The sequence below is a fragment of the Calidris pugnax genome, unplaced genomic scaffold (assembly GCF_001431845.1).
Source record: "Calidris pugnax isolate Ruff unplaced genomic scaffold, ASM143184v1 scaffold70, whole genome shotgun sequence".
In the NCBI taxonomy this organism is placed as follows: Eukaryota; Metazoa; Chordata; class Aves; order Charadriiformes; family Scolopacidae; genus Calidris; species Calidris pugnax.
In genome coordinates this window covers 3,855,771-3,879,599 of record NW_015090862.1, presented here as the reverse complement: position 1 = coordinate 3,879,599, position 23,829 = coordinate 3,855,771, and the positions used below count along the sequence as shown (strand labels likewise).

The 23,829-nt window shown below is 38.5% G+C and overlaps 1 protein-coding gene across 1 annotated transcript in view; it reads right to left on the bottom strand.

Moving 5' to 3' along the window:
* TRPM1 (transient receptor potential cation channel, subfamily M, member 1) overlaps window positions 1–23,829 on the bottom strand; it is an 81,951-nt gene that overhangs the window by 3,059 nt on the left and 55,063 nt on the right. Inside the window, exons 13-27 of the mRNA XM_014944296.1 lie at window positions 23,537–23,710; window positions 22,350–22,484; window positions 21,294–21,344; window positions 19,602–19,742; window positions 18,765–18,794; window positions 16,030–16,319; window positions 15,246–15,474; window positions 13,619–13,741; window positions 13,142–13,273; window positions 10,910–11,038; window positions 9,293–9,544; window positions 8,535–8,727; window positions 3,817–3,961; window positions 1,673–1,872; window positions 25–157 (exon numbers count right to left, since the gene is read on the bottom strand). Coding sequence (XP_014799782.1) covers window positions 25–157; window positions 1,673–1,872; window positions 3,817–3,961; window positions 8,535–8,727; window positions 9,293–9,544; window positions 10,910–11,038; window positions 13,142–13,273; window positions 13,619–13,741; window positions 15,246–15,474; window positions 16,030–16,319; window positions 18,765–18,794; window positions 19,602–19,742; window positions 21,294–21,344; window positions 22,350–22,484; window positions 23,537–23,710 — 2,357 coding nt within the window. The remainder of the gene's footprint in view (window positions 1–24; window positions 158–1,672; window positions 1,873–3,816; window positions 3,962–8,534; window positions 8,728–9,292; window positions 9,545–10,909; window positions 11,039–13,141; window positions 13,274–13,618; window positions 13,742–15,245; window positions 15,475–16,029; window positions 16,320–18,764; window positions 18,795–19,601; window positions 19,743–21,293; window positions 21,345–22,349; window positions 22,485–23,536; window positions 23,711–23,829) is intronic.

Sequence of the window (23,829 nt, the reverse complement as noted above, 5' to 3'; positions counted from 1 at the left end):
GTGTTTTTTTCTTATAATAGGTACCTTTCAGAGGTAACTCTGATGCGTTCATCATTAGATGATTGCTGCTCGTCCTCTTTTTCCTGGAAGTATTCTTCTACACACTGCTCTTCAAACTCATACAGTTTCTTTAGCTCTTCATCATTCAGAAATAACTCTGTGCAAAATGGGAGAACAAAATATGAGTTCCCTTTTCCTGAAATTCTGGCAGTCAATTTAAACCCAATTTAGCAGATTACGTTGGACATATGGAAACTGCAGGTTCTAGCCCAGCACTAAATGACCTTATCAACGCCTACAAGTATCTCAAGGGAGGGTTGAAGGAGGAGGGAGCCAGACTCTTTGCAGTGGTTCCCACTGAGAGGACGAGGGGCAACGGGCACAAGTTGGAACATAAGAGGTTCCACTCAAATATGAGGAGAAACTTCTTCACGGTGAGGGTGACGGAGCCCTGGAACAGGCTGCCCAGGGAGGTTGTGGAGTCCCCTTCTTTGGAGATCTTCAAAACCCGCCTGGATGCAGTCCTGAGTAACATGCTCTAGCTCTAGGCAATCCTGCTTCAGCAGGGGAGTTGGACTAGATGATCTCTATGGTCCCTTCCAACTCTAGAAATTCAGTGAAATGATTTTGTAAATAGAGAATGAACGCTTAGCCAAAGATGACCCCAGCCCTGAAGGCAACGTCATGCATTATGACCATCATCTGCTTTTGACCATTATGACCATCCACTGGAGGCTCTATTTTCTCAATGACCTTTGCACTTTTTAACAGCAGTGCTATGCATTGCATAAACTGACTAGATTTTACAGGATAAAGATTAGGACAATCTCTGCCAGTTTGACTGTTCCTGCATTTGAATGCTGTTCTTAAAAGGATGTCAGTTATAGGCAACATATACTCTAAAATAACAGATTGTGTTTCCCAGACATTCTTTGGATAAGAGCTTCAAAAATTTATAACCACGTAAGAAAAATCCAAGGGAAATATAAGCTTTTGGGAACACTTCATTCTTTATTTGAATTTGTCTCTGTATTTGGAGGGAGTGTTAAATTTACTTTTTACTCTTTTTTTCTTTTTGACTCAGAAGCATATTGTGCAGAAATAGAATTACTTACAAAATATGTTTCCTGAGAAATATAGAAATACAGGGATAATTGTGAGCATCTGATTATTTAAACAAGGAATATAATGAAAATAATAATCAACAACTACAGAGTATGTTAGGAGAAGAATCCTCAGTTATACTGTGAAATGAGATAAATCTCTAACATGGTGAATTGAAAGTGAGGATACTCTGGGATACAGATTGCTCACAATCACAAGTTGACACTAGAGATGACATTTGAAACTGTGATCCCTTTTTCTCAATTGCTTATTTGCCCTTGCCAACATATGGACTTCACTAGAACTTGGTAAAACGGGATTAAGTAGATGCCATCTCACTGTTTGAGGAAAGCACATTACAGGAAGTCTTCATTAGCAGCACAGCATTGCATATTCTCAGGAGCCCAAGGAGCTCAAGAGCTGTTAACTTGATAAAATTTTGTGCCATACTGTCTTCTGCAAATACGCTTGATCATCAACATGAACAAAGTAGTTCAGCACTGGAAAAGCTGCTGCTTTCTGCTAACATGGTGCAAAGAGCTCAATTTAGAGAAGATTTCTTGCATACTCAGTCCCCTGTCACGCTCATCCTGGTCTCCTTCACCCTTCTTGCAGCGACAGCAGATTCGCTTGATGATTATGTAGATGTGGCTGAAGATAATCATTGGTGGTGGGAGGACAGGTCTATCATGGAATGTCATGATCAGCTGGTACCGCTGGAACTTCCAGACTTGGTTGGATATTGATTTTACCTCAAAGAAGGTATTGCTGAAAGGGAACATAGGTACAGTTTCTAGTAGGCCCCTAAATTTACTTACTGAGCAAGTACTATGTTGATAAAAGTAGCAGCTAAATAACAATATGCAGCCACATGACTTGTTTGGTTCAGCTTTGTTGATACTGCTGACCTTGCTGAACTGATGATTAACCTGAACTCATGATTTCACTACTCCTTTTGAGGTTAGCAAAGCAGAAGGTGTTACTCCTTTTGAGGGTAGCAAAGCAGAAGGCACTCTGCGTCCCTTATGCACCACCCAGAACAGTCTTCCTCTTAGACTATTTGCTCCAACTGTATAAAGTCCTTTAGGTGTTAGAGAAAAGAAACTTGCACAATTAATGAATTGCATAATTGGTATTTTGGGCCTTGCTTATAAAGTATTTCTTTTAACACATGCCAGTATTTGATATTACACAAAGTATTAAATCCATGAAAGGTATTTTGTATGCTAATCCCAGAAGTTTCACATAGTTTGCCTTTAATATGCTAATCAGCTTGACCTACATAGGAACACTTCTCAAGTTTTCACAAAATGTCCTAAATCCAAACTTTATTCACTCAAACTTCTGACTTGAAAACACAGTGCATATTCTTGCAATGAAATTTGTTCCTGGAAGCCACGGTCTCATCATTTCTACACCAAAATAAGATGTGTTATAAAGATGTTCTATTTTGTAATTCAGTGAGGATTATAAGTGATAGTATTCAATCCAGAGATAACAATAGTCAAGGTTATGAAATACCAACTAAGAGAAAGCAGACTTGATGTGCTGTCTTAGATAAAGCTTTTCAAGCTGTTTTAGAGTATGTTCAGACAGCTCACTCCACTTTGATGATGATGATAACATTGGCACTTCCTTTTTTATATTTTCTGTCCACTTCTCTAACTTTCTGTGCTTTAGAATTCATTCACAAAACCAGTTAAAATATCTCTTCAAAACCAGAGTTCTTGGGAACACATACCTTTCGGTTGCTTTTGGCTACATACACATGAGATTATTTACCAACGATAAGTGACAATCTGCATTTTTTCTGTGTGTCCTGCATAGCAGGAATTCCCCAGCTAGATCTCACCCCTTTGCAACCACGCTGGGATGGCAGGGGTTAACAGCACGACCTACTTCCCAAACTGCTGATTTCTTGGTCCTTCAGCCAATAATAGCTGCCATTGTAAGATTCTTCCTCTTCCCCAGAGCTATGTGACTGGCATTTGAGAGCACTTTAAAATTCATGACCTTTTAAGCTACATACATCAAATGAAAGACTGGCTTTGTGAGCTGTAGATTTCTGGGCACAGGATGAAATATTTTTGTGGTTGTGGGTAGCCAATGAGCCCTTCAACACTGCTTGTTTATGGGCATCAAAAATGGAGCACCTGCTTTTCTCAGGTGGCAAGTTCAGAAAGTCTTACTAGCAAGGAGGTATTTCAATTCATTTTTTTTAGGTTCATGGCAGTATAGACTCCTTTTCTGGGTCATAGAAGAACTCTGCAAAGCCCAATTGTTTTTTTTCTAAATGAAAAGCAAAACAAGAAAAAAAAGAAAAAGCAGCCAGATGATGTACTGACAGTGGAAATGCCTCCTGCTTTTGATGTTAGATTTCCATTCTGCAGTTCTATTGCTAGTGGTTACACAGACTTCCATCATGTACGTAGCAGGTTTCATGGACTCTGTTTTTGATCTTTCCAGAGCAATCTTGAGGCCTGTCACTACCCACCAGATGGTAATGGGAAGTAGCCAGATTCCCTTATATGCACTACTGCAATTGCTGGCAAATTCAAGGCAACCTTTCCTCCACTCTTTTCCGATGTATACACTTTCCAAGTATTTGCCAGTCATGTTCATAGATTCCTAGTGTGAATCCAAACCCTTGCAAAATCAGTTGAGGGGCTCTCACAGACACTTTATCTCGGCAATAAGAAAATAAATACATACTTGAAGACAGCAATCAGCAGGTTCACCAACAGGATATTTGCCACCAAGAGGTAACAAGCCATAATAGCAGGAGTGAGCCAGGCCCCTGGTATACATGGAGGGAGGCGTTTACCATCATCATCATAAAGATTGTCCCCACAAGGAGCTGAAAAAAAACCAGGAAAGGTATTTTTCACAAATTGCCTGATACTTAAAAACATTATTCACCTTTATTTAATGATAACACATGCATAAAATCTGCTAAGCTAAACAAATTTCAGTTTATTTCCAGTGGCAAGTATGTATAATTTCTACTTCAAAATCTGCTGCTAGCTACAGCATACAAAATAGTGAATAAAGAGCCAGCTCCAAATTTACTGTATAGTGTGGCCTTCTCTTCAAATTCATATGGATTTTCTTTTCAGGAGAAGATCTTAATATGCATATGTACATACTAATAGTGGAACTAAAAAAAACCAAACTTGTGTACATACCTTGCCAGAGACACAAAAAGATTTACTTAGTGGTCCCAGATTGCTGAGCATAAATTAAACCTTTACTGGAGCCCTGAGTGTACGAAAGAGGCCTTAATGATCCTGACCACCTTCACCCAGGCCCTACCTCTAACCCCAACGTGTACCTGTCCCTGCTTGAGCCATGGCCCACCTGTGGTCTCAGCCCTGCCTCCCACAGGGACCTCAGACCTCTGTTTGTCCCCTGGATGGATCCTTCTTCTGTCTCTGACGCCACCTCCTTTTGACCTGACTGGACTCCCTAGATGGACCATGGACTATCATTGGTCCTGTCTGGGTTTTTGGAGCTCCTAACTTTTGGAGCCTTTCAGCAGCAGGTAAAGTGTTTATGAGCCACGGGTTCTTAAGCTGAAATTTTAGCAAATACTAAGTCTGACAAAGAGTTCATAAAAAGATTTTATGCAAATAGACAAACCAATTTAAGCATTTTGAAAAAAATCTAATGCTTCACGCTCCCCTGAAAAATACTTCAAATTATCTGAAAACAGACTAATCTTATTCATTGTGGACTGAAAGATATTTAGCCTATGATTAATAAAATATATTGTACTTGCTTTTCAAGCATCAGGCCTATATTTTTCTTGTTTATCATAAGAAAAGTGCAACACAAAAGCCAAGTGAATCATAGTAATATTCACACGGACCAGTGAAAGTACTGCCAAGGAAACACTAACATTGTATCTATGTAATCAAAGGGAATTAGTTATACAGTGACATTCATGCATCATAATTTAAAAAAGGATTATTTTACTGTCTACATACTAGAAACAAGTCATAGCAACCACATAAGCTCAATTAAAACTTCTGATCTGCAATCTGCATTAAAATATTTTTCCTCTGCTTCTTTTTTAAAATGAAAGTATTACAGCAGAAAAACGAGATTCACACCTGAATATTGGATGAGCCCTATAATTAAAATGTCAGTATCTAGTGAAGAAAAAAGATTAATGAACATATTCAGCTAACTGAGATAATCAGCTGTCCAGAGAGACTTACGATTAATTTCCATGGCATAGACTGAAGAGCATTCCAAAGGAACGAAATAGAAAAGGAGGCAGGGAGAGAAAGAAAGAAAACAATAGAATAATATAGGAAAAAAACAAACAACAAAAACCCCATGATTGATAATATAGTTTTTCCAGCAAGAAAAGATAAGCAAATCAAACGTCAGAACAGTAGAGACATATGTTTAGAAACAATGTCTTTGTTAAAAATGCACTGCATTCTGCAATTTCCTTTTCATGTTGTTTTCCCCAAATGTTACATATGGCGCAGAATTACTTCATTATATTAATAATAAATCACAAAATGCTTCTGGCAGATGATCACTTAAATATACATGACATTTCTGGCAAGTAAACAAAACTGGTGGTCACCACGAACACAAAACAACTCAAAACAACACAAAATCATTCTTTTAGTTATTATGGAAACATTTCCTTTTTTATGTTATTTATTTATTTATTTTTAAAGAACCACCCTGGCTTTGAGTCTGCCAGCTGTTTAGCTGTTTCTATTGAATAGCTATGAATAGTTCTATTGAATAGTTCCCCTTAATAGTCATGATACTGATGTTACTACAGCATACAATATCATTAAAGCCCATTTGACTACCAGTATGGATACTTGCTTGCCAACCCCTAAATGGTGTCTGTAAGAAAAATGAAAGAAATTCAGTCAGGTTTCTCTGTTGTTTAAGAATTTATTGCTGTTGAGTACTAGATGACACTAACTTCTTGCTCATGGATATCTTCTAAATGGAGTGAACTAGACAAGAGCATCCTGGGCTGTGTTAGGAAAAGTTAAAGGAGGTAAAAATCACATCTGGAGTTGTGTGTCTAGATCTGCACTCCCCCACAGAAATCAGACATGGACATACTGGAAAGGCTCCAGTATAGAGTCACAAAGATTATTAAGGTGATTAGAGCACCTGACAAATGAGGGCAAGGCTGAGAAAGCTGGGATAATTTAGCCTGGAGAGGACAAGGGTGAAGGGAGATGTTACCAACGTTACAAATACCTGATGGTGGCAAGAGTAAAGAAGCAGCCAGACTCTCCTCAGTGGTATCCAGTGAAAGGACAAGAGGCAGTGGGCAAAGACAGAAATATGGCAAATTCCATTTAAACCAGGTTGCCCAGAGAGGGCGCACAGTCTTCATCCTTCAATATATTAAAAACCTGGACAGTCCCTGTGCAACCTGCTCTAACTTACCCTGCTTTGAGCAGGAAAGCTTGTCTGGATGATCTCCAAAGGTGCCTTCCAGCCTCAGCAATTCTGTGACTCGTGATGTTAATCTTTAGGTGACATCCTATGCTCACTGAAGTTATTGACAAAAGTTCAACTACCTTCTTTTAGATGGAAAATTTAATGTAATATTTTTTCCATAAATTGTTTGTACTGACGGGCCTTGCCAAGACTACCCATAAGCACTTGACAGAGTCAGGTTAGATTGCCCACAGCAACCACTCCCCAGTGACTTCTGAGGTTGCTTTTGTGGTGTGTTTACAGACAACCACGGAAAGATCAGAGTGAAAATTTCTTACTAACGGCAAAAAAGTCTTCAGAAGTCAGTCCATAGACTTGTAGACGTAAAATGTTTACTGAAGAATCGTAATGCAGTCTAGTTATACCAGTAGAACTCCTTGCGTAGCCATTTTTACTTCAATCTTAAAAAAAACAACAAAGCCACACATTTCCAAGTTAGCTTATGTTTAAGCTAGTGACACAGCAAAGCTTCTGACCTGGGAAGGTTTGTGGAGCAAGTAACTGGACTGAACTTCTTTAACTGGAAAGTCTGAACTTCTTTTTTTCCCCAAAATCTTTCATACTGCTGAAGAAAGATTTCTAATTCAAAAGATTCTGAGTATATAACAGAGAAATGACTAGAAACATGAGAGAAGTCTGGGATACCACTTACACTAAAGACATCGGTATTCTTGGTAAGGTGTCAGTTTTGATTTATAAAGAAATCAAATTGTCTACATTGGCAAACATTCTTTGTTCAAAGTGAAGTGGGATTTGAATGCACATGATAAGCCACAAAGGTAAGGGATACCCTGTTACAGTCCCAGGGGAGAATTAAGCCACTTGAGAGATCCTGAGCTTACCCTGGCTCACATATGCACTGAAACTGCAATATCAGACAATAAATGACTGTCTTTACATTATCTTTGTCAAGAGTAATTCACTGTACCAATAGTTACATTAGTAAGACAAGCACATAAGGAAAATGAAGATGATATGGTCTTTGCAACAGTGTACACTGTTCAGAAGCCATCTAATGACATTTTATTCCTTTCTAAGCAATTAAAGTACACTCTAATAACATTTGGTATAAAGTTTTCTCCTGATGATGGATCTTTATGGTTTTTGACTAAACTTAGACCTCACAGTTTCTTCAGCCTTCCACTTTACAACTTGCCAATGCAGAAGGTTAAAAAGGCACATACACAATGCTGAAATAGCAGCTTACAGTTTGTACTTTATCTAAAATAATGTGTTATACACACTAGAGGATGCCACTGCATGTTTGACTGTACAAATTCCAAATATTAACTCAATCTAGCAGTACCATGACACTTTCCATCTCCTCTAAAATACTCACTGTTGTTTTTTAAAATTGTGCAGCTTTCATATAAGAAAGGCTATTTCCACACCTAAAGCTAATTAAGCAGAGCCTTCTTTTTTAATTTTGTTTTTGCACAGGTGTATAAAAAAAGAACATGAGTGATTCATGAAATTGAAACATTTCTGGAAAGTAGACAGATGTATCAATGGGAGTAAAAATTTATGTGCTCATTGCCTGTGCTGTGAATCAGAAATGAAAGGATATGTGTATTTTTGTCTCCTGTGCAAGGTATTTATTTTTTTCTGCTTCTTAAACCGATTATTAGTAAAACATTGGTACAAAAGATATTTCAGAATGATCTCTGTTGATCCCTGCAAGTAAATGGAACACTTAATACTGTTATACTCTTGGACAGGAGAGTATTGCAGACTGCATCACTCTCAGTGTCAACTGAATTTGAATATAAACTAAGAGACAGGAGATGCAGGTGGGGAACAGAAAATTATTCAGTCTCTAGAGTTTGCCACAAGAAAAGAACAACAAAATAATTATAAAAACAAAACACTACTTCCAAATTAAAAACAACCATTAATTTGGAACTGATCATCTGCCTCAGAAACAGGAAACAGACTCTTACTATGAATTCTACTCTTACGGTCTATCTGGTCTGCGAACACCTCTCCATAGATCATCCAGTAGGGCATATAGAAGATGTTGCGGGCTAGTCTCCAAGAAGGCTCCTCATCTGGGTGCAGAATAGCTTGGCGGGCTACTCCAAAACTCATCAGAACCACAAGCATGATGACCACAAAGTAGAGCATGTCAATCATCTGCAGGGAGAGATCACACAGAGGCTTTTATCATCACCAGGTAGTACAGTAGCACCAGCAGGTCTGTTCGCCAGCAGGCATGAAAGTCAACAAGAAAGTATCAAGAGAACAAACAGATTCCCCAGGATAATTTTCTTGATATTATTCTTTGACTTGAACTAGTGCTCAGGAATTAAGCATACACAAAAATGCAGTAAACCCAGCCATTTAAAGGAATACTAGATTCATATTTAAGAAGACTTAAAAAGCTGAAATCTTTGTTATCCCTATTCTATTTTGCATCAAGTGCACTATGTTGTGCTTTCAGCATAGACCTCTTCTGTGATTGCAGAAAGATGATACAATCATTGCTGTATCTTCTCCTGTCCACAACTGGTGGTTTTGTGGACGATCCTGGTGTAGGGACAATCTTTAGAATCAAGCAATTATTAGCAAGAGTGTGTGTGAAACACATCACAACATTTTCACAGTCCTAGTCAGATGGAAAACCTCTTTAAAATCAGAACTAAATTTAATTTCCCATGAAGTTCTGAAATATATCATTTACAGAAATTTAGGCACTAACCATCTTTCCAATCATCATGACGTAGGGTCCCAGATATTTGTTCACACCAAAGATATCTAGTACCCTAATGTACCAGAAAATGATATCTACGCAGTAAATAACTCTTCCATAACCCATGTAAGGCTGGTTCTGTAGGCGAAGAATTGCTCCTATTATAAATACTGAAATAGCCACCAGGTCAGTAATATTCCAGTATTCCTGAAGCCAAACTTTCACTTTTTGGCTCAGCTTGCCAGGCTCTGACATCAGAATCTGAAATAAATAAATAAAACAAAGAAATCATTAAGGAAAAACTCCAAGTTACATTTTTGAAGTCATGCAAAAGACCAATCTTGTCCCATTCAACAGGTGTCTTTGTCTCAAGCAACAATATTTTTAGTTACTAGCAAGCAAAATTTCCTTTTCATAGAATAACAGAATGGCTTGGGTTGGAAAGGACCTATAAGGATCATTCAGTTCCAACCTCCCTGCCCTGGGCAGGGACACCTCCCACTGGACCAGGTTGCTCAAAGCCCTATCCACCCTGGCCTTGAACACTCCCAGGACAGGGCATACACAGCTGCTCTGGGCAACCTGGGCCACTGTCACACTACCATCATCATAAAAAATTTCTTATGTCCAATCCAAACCCACCTTCTTTCAGTTTAAAATGGTTGCCCCTCATCCTGTAACTACAGGCCTTGGCAAAACGTCTCTCTGTGTTTCAGTTTAAAACAGTTTCCCCTCATCCTGTGACTACAGGCCTTGGCAAAATGTCTCTCTGTGTCTACAAGGCCTCCCCAGAGCCTTCTCTTCTCCAGGCTGGACAACCCCAACTCTCTCAGCCTGTCCTGCCAGCAGAGGTGCTCCAGCCCTCTGATCAGCTTTGTAGCCCTCCTCTGGACCCCCTTTTCATCTTTGTTTCTATCTCTCTCAGCCTGTCCTGCCAGCAGAGGTGCTCCAGCCCTCTGATCAGCTTCGTAGCCCTCCTCTGGACGCCCTTTTCATCTTTGTTTCTATTTTGGCTTTCTTAAGCCTTTTTTTTTTTTTTTGTAGATTTTAATCAATACTATTTAAACCAAGAGATGTGGCTTAATGACTTGGCATCCATATTTATCTCCAAACACAGTTAGTATGAGATGTGGGAATTGTGAATGAGAGAAGAACAGGCCAAGTGCAAAGCACAGTACAGCATGTGAACACAGGAGACGTTTTTATGCTGCCTTCATACAAAAGTAACGAAATCAGTCAGACAGGACTCCTAGCTAATTCCCCAAAACACATCTCTGCCTGCAGCTCTCATCAAGGACTGACTGCATCAATAATAAAAAGATAGAACCTACTGAGATTTCCTTCGTGGGTTATGGCTGTGCCTTTCCTTGGAAATACACGTAAGAGAATGACAGTGTTCATTTTGACTACTGATCTCAGGGCATTTTTGCCCAATAAGAGGTTTTAATGTATGCAAATGGATTATAAATGAAAACCTCTCCAGTGATGGGCATTTTGGGACTCTGGATATGAGAATCATGTCTCTCATGTATGGCTTCTCAACCCTCTGCACAAGTCCATGCCATTATTACCTCTAAGGGAGAGCATCATTTTAAGGATTGAGATGTTTGTATGATCAGACCTTACCTCTCTTACTTTCTCCAAAGCCAACGTCACAATGTAAGAGATGACAATCCATTCCTGGACTGATGGCCACCGTTCCATCCGCACCAAGATGATATAATTAAATAGCATCAAGTAACCGAGGTATGATAGCTAAAAAAACATAATAATAAAAAAAATCAATCCATTCCTGGACTGATGGCCACCGTTCCATCCGCACCAAGATGATATAATTAAATAGCATCAAGTAACCGAGGTATGATAGCTAAAAAAAATAATAATAAAAAAAAAACTTTTATGGACTTTAGGGGACAGATGCCAAGATCCTTCCAGAGTCAGGCAGTATTTGATTACTTGAGATGACTTACACACACAAAAAAAAATCTCCACTAATTTTCATTAGGAAGTTCTGGACAATTAGTGTAAGCCAAGACAGCTATCACTTAGTTTTCTATAAGTACTAGTGTAAATGTCAAATTGGTGACACGTGTGTCTCCATTCCACACAGCCTCTTCGGTGATGGGCCAAACTAAAAACTTAAGAGATCTGGTAAGTCCGGAGTTGAGAAAAAAGTATGGATTCAATGGCTTTGCAGGGAAAAAAAAAAAAGAGAGAAGCAAAACAGCAATAAACCAAAGGATTTTCTAGGGAGAAAACTGAGCTTTCTAAAGAATAAGATATTCAATGTGAAATGTTTACCCACCATCTCAAAACTGATCTAAAGCAGAACAGGGAGGTAGGGTTGAGAGCAGCACCTACCTGAAGGGGTAGGGGAAATAAAGAGCCACACTGGCCACTTGCTTTTCTCAACCCTGTAATAATGTGGTTAAGAGGCAGATTATATTCTTTATGTGAAGCCAGAAAGACGCAGACTTCCTATATCAGTCCCTACAACTCCTCCTCCTATACTTGTTATTTGAACCCATCTGCATGAACAGTAGGTTTGCAGATATTTGGTTACTTGAAGTGGCCACGAGCCTCAGGAGCACAGAAGGCTGCATTAGCACCTCGGAGAAGAAACATCAAACAGAAGGCAGTAAAATCCTCTTTGCTGAGGGGCTGCATGAAAGCAAAGCCTGCCCAAATCGTGACATTCATACATACAGGTATGAACACATACATTGAGACTATGTGTGAAAGATTCAGGTGATGAAGCCCTTTACTTGTGCAGGAAAAAAGCTTTTCTTCTCTGAAGGAAGCAGGGCTGCTGCAATGCTCTTCCTACAGCTGCTACGCACACTGGCAGAGGCCACGGGCTGAATTATCACAGATATCCACAGATGCTGTGGACCATATGATCCAGACAGCTGAATGATCTCATTTGTCAAAAGAGGCAAAACAACAATTCCAAAGCACTCTACATCAGGCCCTTTGTGCCTGGGGCTTTTTTAATCTACTAAATGTAATTTCTTCTTACACTGTCAAACCATGTTGAATACCTTTCTTTGAAATTAAACAGGAATTTTACTTTTAAATTACTAATACAGGCAGCAGAAAGGGATCGCTATAGTATTTTGTGACTACAATGTGCTAAAACTAAAACCTGCATAATAGTATGACATACTAGGCATTGGAAGTCCTATCTTTAAATAAAAAAGAAAGCAATATTATTTTTACAGCGCACACACAAAATTTATGAGCAGTAACATGAACACTTTTTCTGTTTTATTAAAACAAAGTTTAGCACCAGATAATTCTTGATGCACTAAAGAGAAAATCAGATGCTTGTCAAAAATAAATCTTAGTTTAGATTGGTTTTGATTATTTAGATAAGGGAAAAGTACCTATTCAGCTTTAGCAGACTGGGATCTGTGCTTCCATCTAGATTGCACTCATCTGAGCCTAACTGTCAACAGAGCAAATGACAAGCATTGATGCTGTAGCACTACTTCTTGGGCCCTAAAATGTATTTCAAAGCAGAAGAGGAGCCAGAGCTTTTAGAAAGCAAGAGAGTCCAGCTTAGCTTGGACTGAGTTACTGGGCTGTGGGGCTTGTACTGACTTTGGCATGTGATTAGCCAGACAGGGCCTCCTAAGTGTGTAGGAGCTTTAGAGGCCGATAGCATAAGCATCGGTTATTCATTCTGTTTCACTGTCTAGGCATTTTTCTCTGAGTAAGGAGATTGCTTTACTCGTCAGATTCCAGGAAAGTCAGTACTATTTACTTATTACTTCATTATTATTTTTACATTTGAATCCTTTAAGTTTCACAGGTGTGAGAAAAATGATCAACATCAGTTCAATCATCATGACTTACTGTGTAGAACCAAAATTTGACAATAGGTGCATTATAGAATTCATAGATCTTTGTTCCAATTGGAAGGCTCTTTTGTTTTTTCTTTCCATTCTCTTCATCTCCTTTTCGGGAGCCTGTATCCACATTTGCATCCTAGAAGACCAAAGTTGTCAGTTTTCATCAATACACAATAGTAAAAATAGTAGCTTTTTCTCAACTAGAGCCCTAGCCATCTGTTAACTGCATGAGAAAAGCTCTAAGCAACAGACCTCTCTTTAAAAAGACAAAAGTAGAAATTCCATGAATCTGTGAAATTGCACAGATAATTTACAGGCCCTGAGAACCCAACCTATACATTCCCAAAACTCATCACTAATTCTTATCCCACAGGGGCAGTTGAGACTTTCACCTGACTGACCTATAGCAAAATCAGAATCTGCTCAGAAAGCTGAGCACACTGGAGATATTAGAACTTCCTAATAATTTTCTGTTACTGACCGCATTTTCCTCCTCCTTTTCTTTGCTTTCTTCATTTTCTTTTGATGTCTGGTAAGAATAATCATCGTAACTCCGAAACTCTAGGAAAAGGATGGTGGGAGGGAAGAGAATCCCCATTATAACCTGCACAACAAGAAAGAATTCAACTCAGATGGCAATAGTTGTTTACGCTAATAAATTTCATACCATGGCAAACCCCATAAACAGTATTTTCTTTTGTATAGTATTCAAGATACTCTGTTATCCTCAAACCTATAAAAATGAAGAAGTAGTACTTATGAAGGAAGATCTTATATGGAAAAATGGCACCCTGGAAGGCTTCTCATCTCCACAAATACACTGCAATTAAGAAATTGTGCTCCAGAATTAGAGTTGTACAGAGAAATTCAATGGAACGGATACAGGAGTGACTGGAAGAGGGCGTAAGGTTTGTTACTGGAGTTCATAGTTAATTTAGCCACCTACTATAATTAGTTTTATTAGTTTAAAAACTTGTGAAAGGTTAAAGAAGCTTTGCAGATAGGACTGGGAGAATTCTTTTACTATATGAGATTGCTGAGATACAGAAACAAAAGTAAGAGTTGCCAAAGTACAGAAAAGGAGCAGAGACGAGAAGAATGCAGGCACTGAAACTAGAACATCAGCAGGTTGATTAATGCTTTGGAGAAAAGAAAGGAAATCAATAAACAGATTTAGAAAGCACCTTGATGCAATCTGAAAGGCAGAATACTTGCCTGAAGATTTTAAACAGGTTTAAGAGGGAGACATGGGAAAGGGGAAATAAATTGAGAATGACAGAGAGAGAGCAATGTGTATGTCAGCAAACTTGGGAGCACCACCTGGGAAGACTGGGATGGCACATGGTCAGTAACGGGGGATTTAAGGAAATAAGGAGGTGAGACTGAGGTGGCACCATCATGATGGGGCTCTATGCAGGTGACAGCAAATGCATTAAAACAAAGGAAGGATTATATTCACATGAGAACACACATAAGCAAACACTGCTCTCCTTCCTTAACACTGCCTCACTCACGTTTCTCTTTTGTGTCAGTCTCCTCACATTACTTGGGTTTTTGTAAATCAAACAATCAGGAAATATAGAAGTCAGTAGGAGAGACCAAATCATCAAATCACAGTAGAGGGAAATAAAAGCACATAGTTTCACACAGTGCAATTGCAAAGACTTTACTCTTTTCAACACCGAGTCTTGACTCTGTACAATACTGAGCATAATATTAAGCAATGTAAAAAGCATGTGTCCATGGCCGGTTCATTTTCTCTCTACTCTCATTGCATGGACCTCTAATTGAAATCTTTTTGCTTGTATCCAACTGATTTTTAATCAAAGGCGTATGATTTCAATGAACACATCTCATAATTCATTAAAAGCCGTAACTTTGCTCTCAGATTCCATTCATGCTAAGCCTTTTATTGATTTATATCTCCCTTTGTCATGGGGTAATATTGCTTAGATACCCTGAATGTGGAAACAAAAAAAAATTAGCTTTAAAACAGGTATGTTTTAAAAACATCTATAATTAGTAAGACAATTTGTTTTATGCAAACACTACGCATAACACAGTCTTACATGCAACAAACTATATCTGAAAACAACTGCAGGAAATACCTTAAGGCCTGGGTTTTTCCTCATGCGTAATCGCCCCATCCACATGTCTGTTAAGAGCATCTGGCTGCACGTGTGAGCAATGAAGTCCCTGTGTTTAGCTGCCACAGCCAGTTTGAGACAGGTAGAATTACTCCAGTTTTTCAGTTCGTAGGTCAGTAGTTTCATGGCAACCTGCTCATCATGTTTATAGGACTGATCCAAGAGTTCAACAGCCAGCTGCCCAAAATCTCTGGAAAATGCAAGATAAGTCCAGTGAAGTTCGATTTAGAAATTGGTGTCTAGAATTGGTAAAACCCCAATTGCATTTGGGGTTTTAATTCTGTTCGCTGTGGATCACGTTTTTCCACACCCATGTACAATGACAAGGACAACTGAGTCTCAAGCTTGATTTGGGACAGTCTACAGAAGTTCCAAACTAATTTTTTACTGACAGAGAGGACTAGCTTAGACCGATAACATCTTAAGGCCAATTTAGATATGTCATTACATAATCCTTAATTTATGCAAATGAATCCTGTAAATAACTTAGTGAAATAGAACTAGCTAGTTTTACAGAGAAGCTGAAGAAATAATGTGACCTGTCAGAAAAAATGCAAGTCTTCTCCTTGCTAATGTCACCTTCAGATTCTGAGACCACATTTTTGCTTTTTTTGCTGTTGATAAAAAGGCTCTAAATGGCATTCTGTGAACCTACATTCTAGACTTTACTAGAAGTAAAGCTTCTCAACAAGCCAGACAAGCCCCTATATCAAACGGACATACACTGCGCTCCATGTGTACTAACTTTGAGTTGTTGTCCAGATCCTGAGAGATGTCATCAACCAGCTCACTCTCAGAAGACTCATGGGCCATAGACTTGTAGAGTTTACAGGCCACAAGTGCTTTGGCCATGGTTTCCTCCCCTCGCTGCCAAAGGAAGAGTGCCATCTTCTGCCGTTTCATCAGCACAGCCCATACCATCAGTTCATGAAAGGGATACTGAAAACGGCTGACTTCCGGGTCATCCACATCAATATCGATCTCTTCCTCCTTTTTCTTCTTCTTCTTCTTCCCTTTGGTGGGAGGCTCATCATCCTGGGAAGAAGAGAAGAAAAAATGTTCCCATTAATCTTTAACAGCTTACCTGACAATGGCACCATCCACAGAACAAGTACAGAGAGGACATATTAATACTTAAAGTTCTAATTTCTTTTTGCTGTTTGCTACAATGAATGCTAATAGCAATAAAACTATGCAGACCAAGTGACAGAGCATGCACTGGGCTAGCACACACAGCTTAATATTTTATTCAGAGAACCATTTCTTGCATTCTTAATTACAAGTCACCCATCTTGGACAAGTGCAGCAGAACCCTGTTGTACTGAAGGCATCACTTTACGCTGCATTCTACCGCACGTGTAATTGCACAAACTGATTTGCGATGAATTAGTATTTAATGAATTCCACTGCAGTGGCAATGGAGCTTTAACAAACCTGAATTCACTATGAACAGGTTTCCACTGTAATTTCTGATTTGATATGTCTGCATCTATTCCTGAGGAACAGTGCTGCATATCTTACAGGTATCAAAGGAGTTTTCAAACCAACATGCAGGTTGATAGAGTGGCAACATGCAAATGGAAAAGACAGGCAGATAACGTCCTTAAGAACAGCAAGATACTAAAGGGAGTCTTCACCTTTGAATAAGCAATCTCCTCTTATGTATGCACTGCAAACGGAAGGTATAAGTATCCCATTTCTTAAAGGGATAGGGAGGATTGGCCATTACTACAGGAACCAACATGGAAGTAACTGAAGGGAAGTACTGACAATGAAGCAGGATCCTGAAGGGAGAAAAGCCACGATTGGGAAAATTAGGGTTTAAATAATGTAGGAAGAACATTGCATGTACAAGTGTAGACAGAACTCATCATCATTGAAGACCTTGATTCCAAACTCAGAAGTGGATTGCAAATAAAAGCAATTACCATTCTACAAAATCAGTTCCTGTTCAAGCAAGCTCAGTACAATGCACTATTTTTTTGACAAAATATGAACTTAAATCCAAATTCAGGCTTCAGCCTCACACCCCAGGTTTCCAAAGATGACTCTTCAGGTCTACAATTAGGTATGCATTTCTCATCCAGTAGTTTTGAGAACCGGAAGTGGTGACCTCTGTCTTTCATTGAAAATTCAGGGGTCATTAATTGCATGTACACAAAGAAAGTGTTGAGCACCTCTGAAGCACAGGACATAAAATCTCAAATGGAGAATCAAAAGTTAGGTCCTCTCCACACTAGGAAAATCAAATCAAAACAACACCCTGGATAAGAAAGACCAAGTGCTAGAGTCTAAACTTCCTGTTTTAGAGCTGCTAACACTGGAAATGAAAAAAACCAACCAAACAAAACCAAACACCTGAACTTGCATCAATTTACTGATCACTTCAGCAAAAGAAATGTTAATTTTTCTTTCTCTTGGAAGAAGGGAGTGGGTTACACCCACTGTCAAGTAGAGAGAATACTTCAGTTTGTGCCACAGAAAACATTTCTCACTGAAAGAAATAGGAAAATCAAAATGTGCTTTTGCAGAAGCACTAAGCAACCTATGTGTGATCAACGCTGATTAAAAAGGGTCACACGTATGAGGGGCTGAGCTTTTGGCCTTGAGCCATTAGAAAATAGGAAGCTGATCAGAGAGATTAAATATAACCTGGACTTTCTCTGTAGAAAAGAAAGCTGCTTATCTGCTTGGGGAAATGGAGGCTTTAGTGAGCGGGTGTAGTTCACATCAAACGTAACACAAGCAACATGTATATATACTTGTGTTCAAATGCTACCACAGCATTAATAAAAGCACACACCCTAATGAAATGTACCTGGCCCTTTGTGTAAATGCTTTCCTGGTCTATATTAACACTTTTTTCAGAAACAAACTTAAGTACCTCCAAAACAGAGAGAGTTTTTAGGCATCATCCCAGGCTTGATTCTGATCAATTCAAGATTTCTGCAGACATGCAAGTGATTGAGGCAGGGGTTGGACCCAAAATTCTGCATCAGTGTCACTTACAAAGCAGGGTGCCATCATGGTAAAGGATGTTTGTCGTGAAGGACAGCATCTAACACGTCCGAGCACCTTGTTTTTTCTGTGATAAAACCTCATTTTCACATAAATTGTTACTTCATGGTTGAAAGGGATTTGATCATAAGTAGCACTGCTGGATCACATTCTCTTTTCAATACCATTGATGTTCACATCTGAATGATTAAATCTACAGTATGTTCAAACATGGAATGTGTTGTTGCCTAATAGTGCTAAAAACTGCCTGAAGACTGTTGAGCAAAGTTTTAAGCAGCTCTCAAGACCCTACCCATAAAAAAGCATCAGAAGTATTTCATAAGCTGTTTGCAAAATGGAAAATCCTGTCCAGTTGAAATTTACTTTAAGCCACAGCAATAGTGAAAAAGCTAAGAGCAAAAGCAGAACTGTACCAAGAAACGCTCTGATACAAAACAGTATTTTACAATAAATCCAACTTACCTCCATTCCTAGTAGTTTAAGAGCTTTTGGCTGAATATTAAAATAGAAAAGAAAATCAGTTAGACAGGAGGGAAAATTCAAAGACCAAACAATACAAAGGAAAAACACATTTTAATTTACAAATGTCCAGTATTTATTATTAAACTTATTATTGTAAGTAATTGTACTAATAATGATACAATCAATTAATCTCCCCCTTAACTGTATGTGCAGGACGGCAATGGGTTAGAAAATATTTTCCATTCTGCACTTGAGTGAAGTATTTTGATTCAGTTGGAAGAGTTAAATGAATCATTCAATAATATACTGCTTTGAGAATTAAAATCACCATGTGGTCACAAAAGCTTGAAGAAAATAGTAGTTCTAAGCACACAAAGGATAAAGATACCCATAAGAAACAGTAAAAAAATATAATAGATTTTCAAACCTCTCACAATTTCTCATTAAAAAAATCCCTCTGTTCTATTGTGAAATTGCTGTTTTACAATTTATGTAAAAGATTTATTTGTTTGTTCTACCAGACAGTACTACACAATACAGGTACAATATATCAGCTACAGAATGCTTGGCCTTTGAGTGGCCTTATGCCCCTTTGTGGGGCTAGTTTCCTAGTGTGGGGTTTTCTGTTATTAGGCTAGGAAATGCCACTTGACCTTCAAAGCTGAACCAACCAAATAAATAACCCAACGAAGAAAATTATTCTATTTGGTTAGAACTTTGGTCTTGCAGCATTTCTTTAGAGTTTAACATGTAATGTTTCAGAAAAACAATGAACAGAGTATTACTTATTTTTTAGCACCAGCACGATGGACACATCCAGAATGAACTCATTCTTACCCTCTTTGGTCCAAATAAATTATTATAAAGAGTCCGAAAACTTTTTCGAGTGTAGTTGCAGCGATAAGCTCCACCCATGAGATATTCAAGTACAAGACCAATATCTATTAGGCTGATATGATAATCTGGTGGAAGATTTCCCTAACAAAAAATAAAAAAAAAAAACAAAATAAGGACTTAGGAAAAGAAAACATACATTAAATTGCCCAGCTCAACATATCATGTCATGTTTAAATTGGCACATGGGTATTATTTACAGCCACTAGTTTCAGTCTCAGAATATTTGTACAAAATTAATGATAACTGAGTCACATAATAGAAATTTTGGGGGCCAGATTTTTTTTGTTTTGTTATTGGCAGTATTTATAGTTGAGGACAAATTTTCATTTGATTTACTCATACAATACATCAGTGCCCATAAAAGCCTGAGTTGTTTGCAAGGGTTATATAGATGAAATTAAATAAATTTGTACAGATTATCATTAATCCAGTATAAAAGCATGACTCAATTTCACAGTATCAGGCATACCTTGCATTTTATGGAAACTTATATTTAATCATAATACTACCTACAGAGTTAAGACTACAATGCAGAACGTGACTAGATTAATGTGCAGCCCAGAAAAGAAGAAAAAGGCAGACTACGATTTCCACTGTTACACTTTAAAATTCGATAGTGGTATTGCCTCTGCTAGAACCATGTGTTGAAATCTGTGCTTCATTGTGCAAGCGACATCCTACAGCAATAACTGATTCTACAGCACCACCGAGCAGTTGCTACGAGGAGACAACTATATCCCAAGCAAACACGTCACCTCCATGTTAACCCAACCGAATCCCCGAGACTGCCGCTGCACGAATGAGCCATGGAAATGCAATGAAGAGAGACAGACAGAAAGCAGAACGCAGAGGAGCATTAGTAACACTCAAAAAGACAAACACTGAATGAAGAAAGTGTTAAAACTATGAAGCAGACTAATATGAATTATACATTAACCCAGTACTGTGTAATTCCCACATCTAAACCTCCCAGGAATAAATGGGAATTTTCCTTGCAAAAAGGAATACAGGCTATTTCGGGCAGCTAAATTTTACTGAATAAAAGCTCCAAAACCTCAAAGAGAGCAAATAAAACAACAAATCTTTAAATGTCCCTATTCACATATAATGAATGAATTTACATGACATGGAAACAAATGAATAACAAATTTAGAACTTCTAGCACTGAGAAACAGAACACATTTTTCTCCCAGGTAAAAGTAGGATCGCTTGGGTGAAAAGTAATGGAAAAAAACCACAAGGAAACAAATAAGATGGAACAAATTCTGTGCTCGTGAGTGGGGCTTCCAGTTAACCTAGCAGACTTTTCCTTCCACTTCACTGTTGTAGTGCTGCACTAGGAGTTTCTTGTAGAGAAGAAATAGTATCAACCTAAATCGCAAACAATATATTACGCTAGTAGGAGCTTAACTTCCCTCTCCTTAGTTTTTAAATTACTAGCAGTTCAGTATGGCCATACCTGATTTAGACTGACATCACTGTTTGTCACAAGAAGTAATTTAACTTTCCTTTCTTAACAGGTACCATCTAATTTCAGATGTCTGCTTTCCCCTGTGCTATGCTTGCTTTTACTGTTGACTCACATGGTTAATGTAATCACGCAAAGGCAATGCTGCTGGCAGTTAAGCTTACCTTTTTCACATCTCTGACTAGCAAATGCAGCGTATTTGGTGGACCCAATCTCTGAAACAAAAATAATTCACAGTTCATTAGAGCTTCAATTCTTCAGATTTTTTTCAAACACAAATGTAATTAATGATGTGGAACTTGAGGCAACCATGTGCCGTTACACTCTGCTGGGCTGGAAAGAAGGAACTGGGCTACAACGACAAATACATTTCTGTCAAGAGCTGTGTAATCCCTTTGCTATAATCCCTCATGTGGTGGTTCCAGTCACAGCAGTTTGTGACCCTGGCTGAACTTGTACTTGCTGCAGGAGCCATAAAGGGACTGGAGGCCTAGACTGAGGTTCTCTGTTGTATGAATGCTGTCCTAGACTACCTGCCACTTACATAACGGGAAGAAATAGTTACATTCCTGATGAATTTGCTGTGGGTTGGGTGGTCGGGGAGAACAGGTTCTCTGTTGTATGAATGCTGTCCTAGATTACCTGCCACTTCCTGATGAATTTGCTGTGGGTCGGGCTGGGGAGAATTTGATTAAAACCCATGGTGTTGTATGGTTTTGGGAAAAACATTTTGCTCTGCTGGGCCACAAGGAAAAACGATACTGTCTTCTGCAATATGTTAAAAATAAAAGTTGCTGTGTAAGTACTTTGCCAAATTTACAGGCTTATTTCAATAATACTGAAGCATACATACATGAAAACTAATAGAGATTAAAAGGTAAATGACCACTACTGGCTGGTAATAAATTTTTACTATCTACATTAGTTCTTTAAGTGTTCTGAACATGCATTTTAAATACATCATTATATTTGCATAACAAATGGCAACAGCTTCTGAAAGTTGCTATAGGCTTATTAATTAGGAATGTGCATATCCAGTGAAACAAGGGGACAGCATACGTAGTAGCTATGGCTCCTTTTATCACTATTCAACTTCTGTGTATTGTCAGGCCTCAGAGGTTTTTGGAAAACAAGCATATATCAGAAGAAGAAAAATAATGCCTCTGTTAAACACAGTAGGAAAGACATCACAGAGCATTTTATTATTTCTGCTCACTCACGGTATTATAAAGTTCTTCCAGTCGAGGAATAGTGAGGAAGTGCTGCATGTTCACTCCATTCTCAATAAGTAGTTTCACGAAGTCCACTCGATCCAGAACCAGTGCGTCCAGCATAGCCTGCTCCAGGGAATTCACCTGAATGCCAGAATGGAGAACGTGAGACTACATGAGCACAGAAGAATTGGCTGGGCAACAACCACCAACATTCTCATTACTTAGGATATTCCCAAGTTCCCAAATATGTTCAACTATCCATAAGTGAAAAGGATTTTAGAAAATGACCTTTTACCCATATGCAAGTCAATACAGATGATAGATTTTTCCGATGAGGTCTTGAGTGAGAGGACAGCAGTGAAAGAAACCCTCAGCAATACATCTGTAGCTTTCAATCATTTGTTTAGTATTTTTAATTAAACCAGGCATACCATGCTTGACACATTATGTGAAAAAGAGATTTACTTGCTGAACATAATAGCAACAAGTTCAAATTTAAAAAAAACGCACTATATACTTCTAAGAAGAGGTTGACATAACTTACCCTGGTAACTCGCATATGTATCTTCCACTCAAACTGCAGCCTCACAGAGAAAAGGCAACATATAACGCCAAAAGACTCAAATCATTTGGGAAGAAGCACTTCCCCTTCCTTCACCAACTTAGCTTTGCCTTTGGAAAATGTTGGTCAGGAAGCCTAATGGATTCTTTTAATATGGTCTAAGGGGTTAAAAACCAGTAGAAGAGGGGAAAACCCCTTTAGCAGTGATCTCCTTGACACATGAACTTTAATCCAGACAACAGAACAATTTAAACTACTGCAACTGGAAAATGAAGCACTTCAAAATGGAGATGTTTAAACTGCTATCACTGGATAAATAACACGTACAAGGAAGGATGAAGATGTTCACTGGTGTTCCTATTTTCCATTAAGAAGTACATGGAAGATGTAGCAGATAAGCACTGACTTGTGCTGTTGTGACATGGCTGCACATGGTACACACGGGGTGATAGAGAGGTTTCTGGCTCAAAGACTGAACAGCATCCCTGCAAAATCTACTGCTCATCTTGTGAGAATGTGCAAACAAACATTCTATAGAATGAAAAAGGTGTATTTTCCTTCTCTCTTTGTCCCCCAGGATGAAAAAAAAATGAATTCTTCAACAGTTTTAGTATGAATATTTTCATCTCACCCAGTTCAGGAGTTCAAGCTTTCTTGGATCTGTTTCTTCTTCTGGTTCTTCTTTTCCTTTTCCTCCCTTTTTCTTCCCTTTTCCTTTCCCTCTGGCTGCTTTAGTCTGAGCTGCTGGAGATTTCTTTTCCTTCTCAGGAGCTGTGCCATCAGGAGCTGTAAGGCTTCCTAAAGGCTGCATTAAATAATGCATTAGATTGACTGTATAGTGACTATTTCATTGAATACACTCCTAATGAACCCGCTCCCCGGTCACCACTTCTCACATGGAGTCAACTAAAAATGATAATTTCC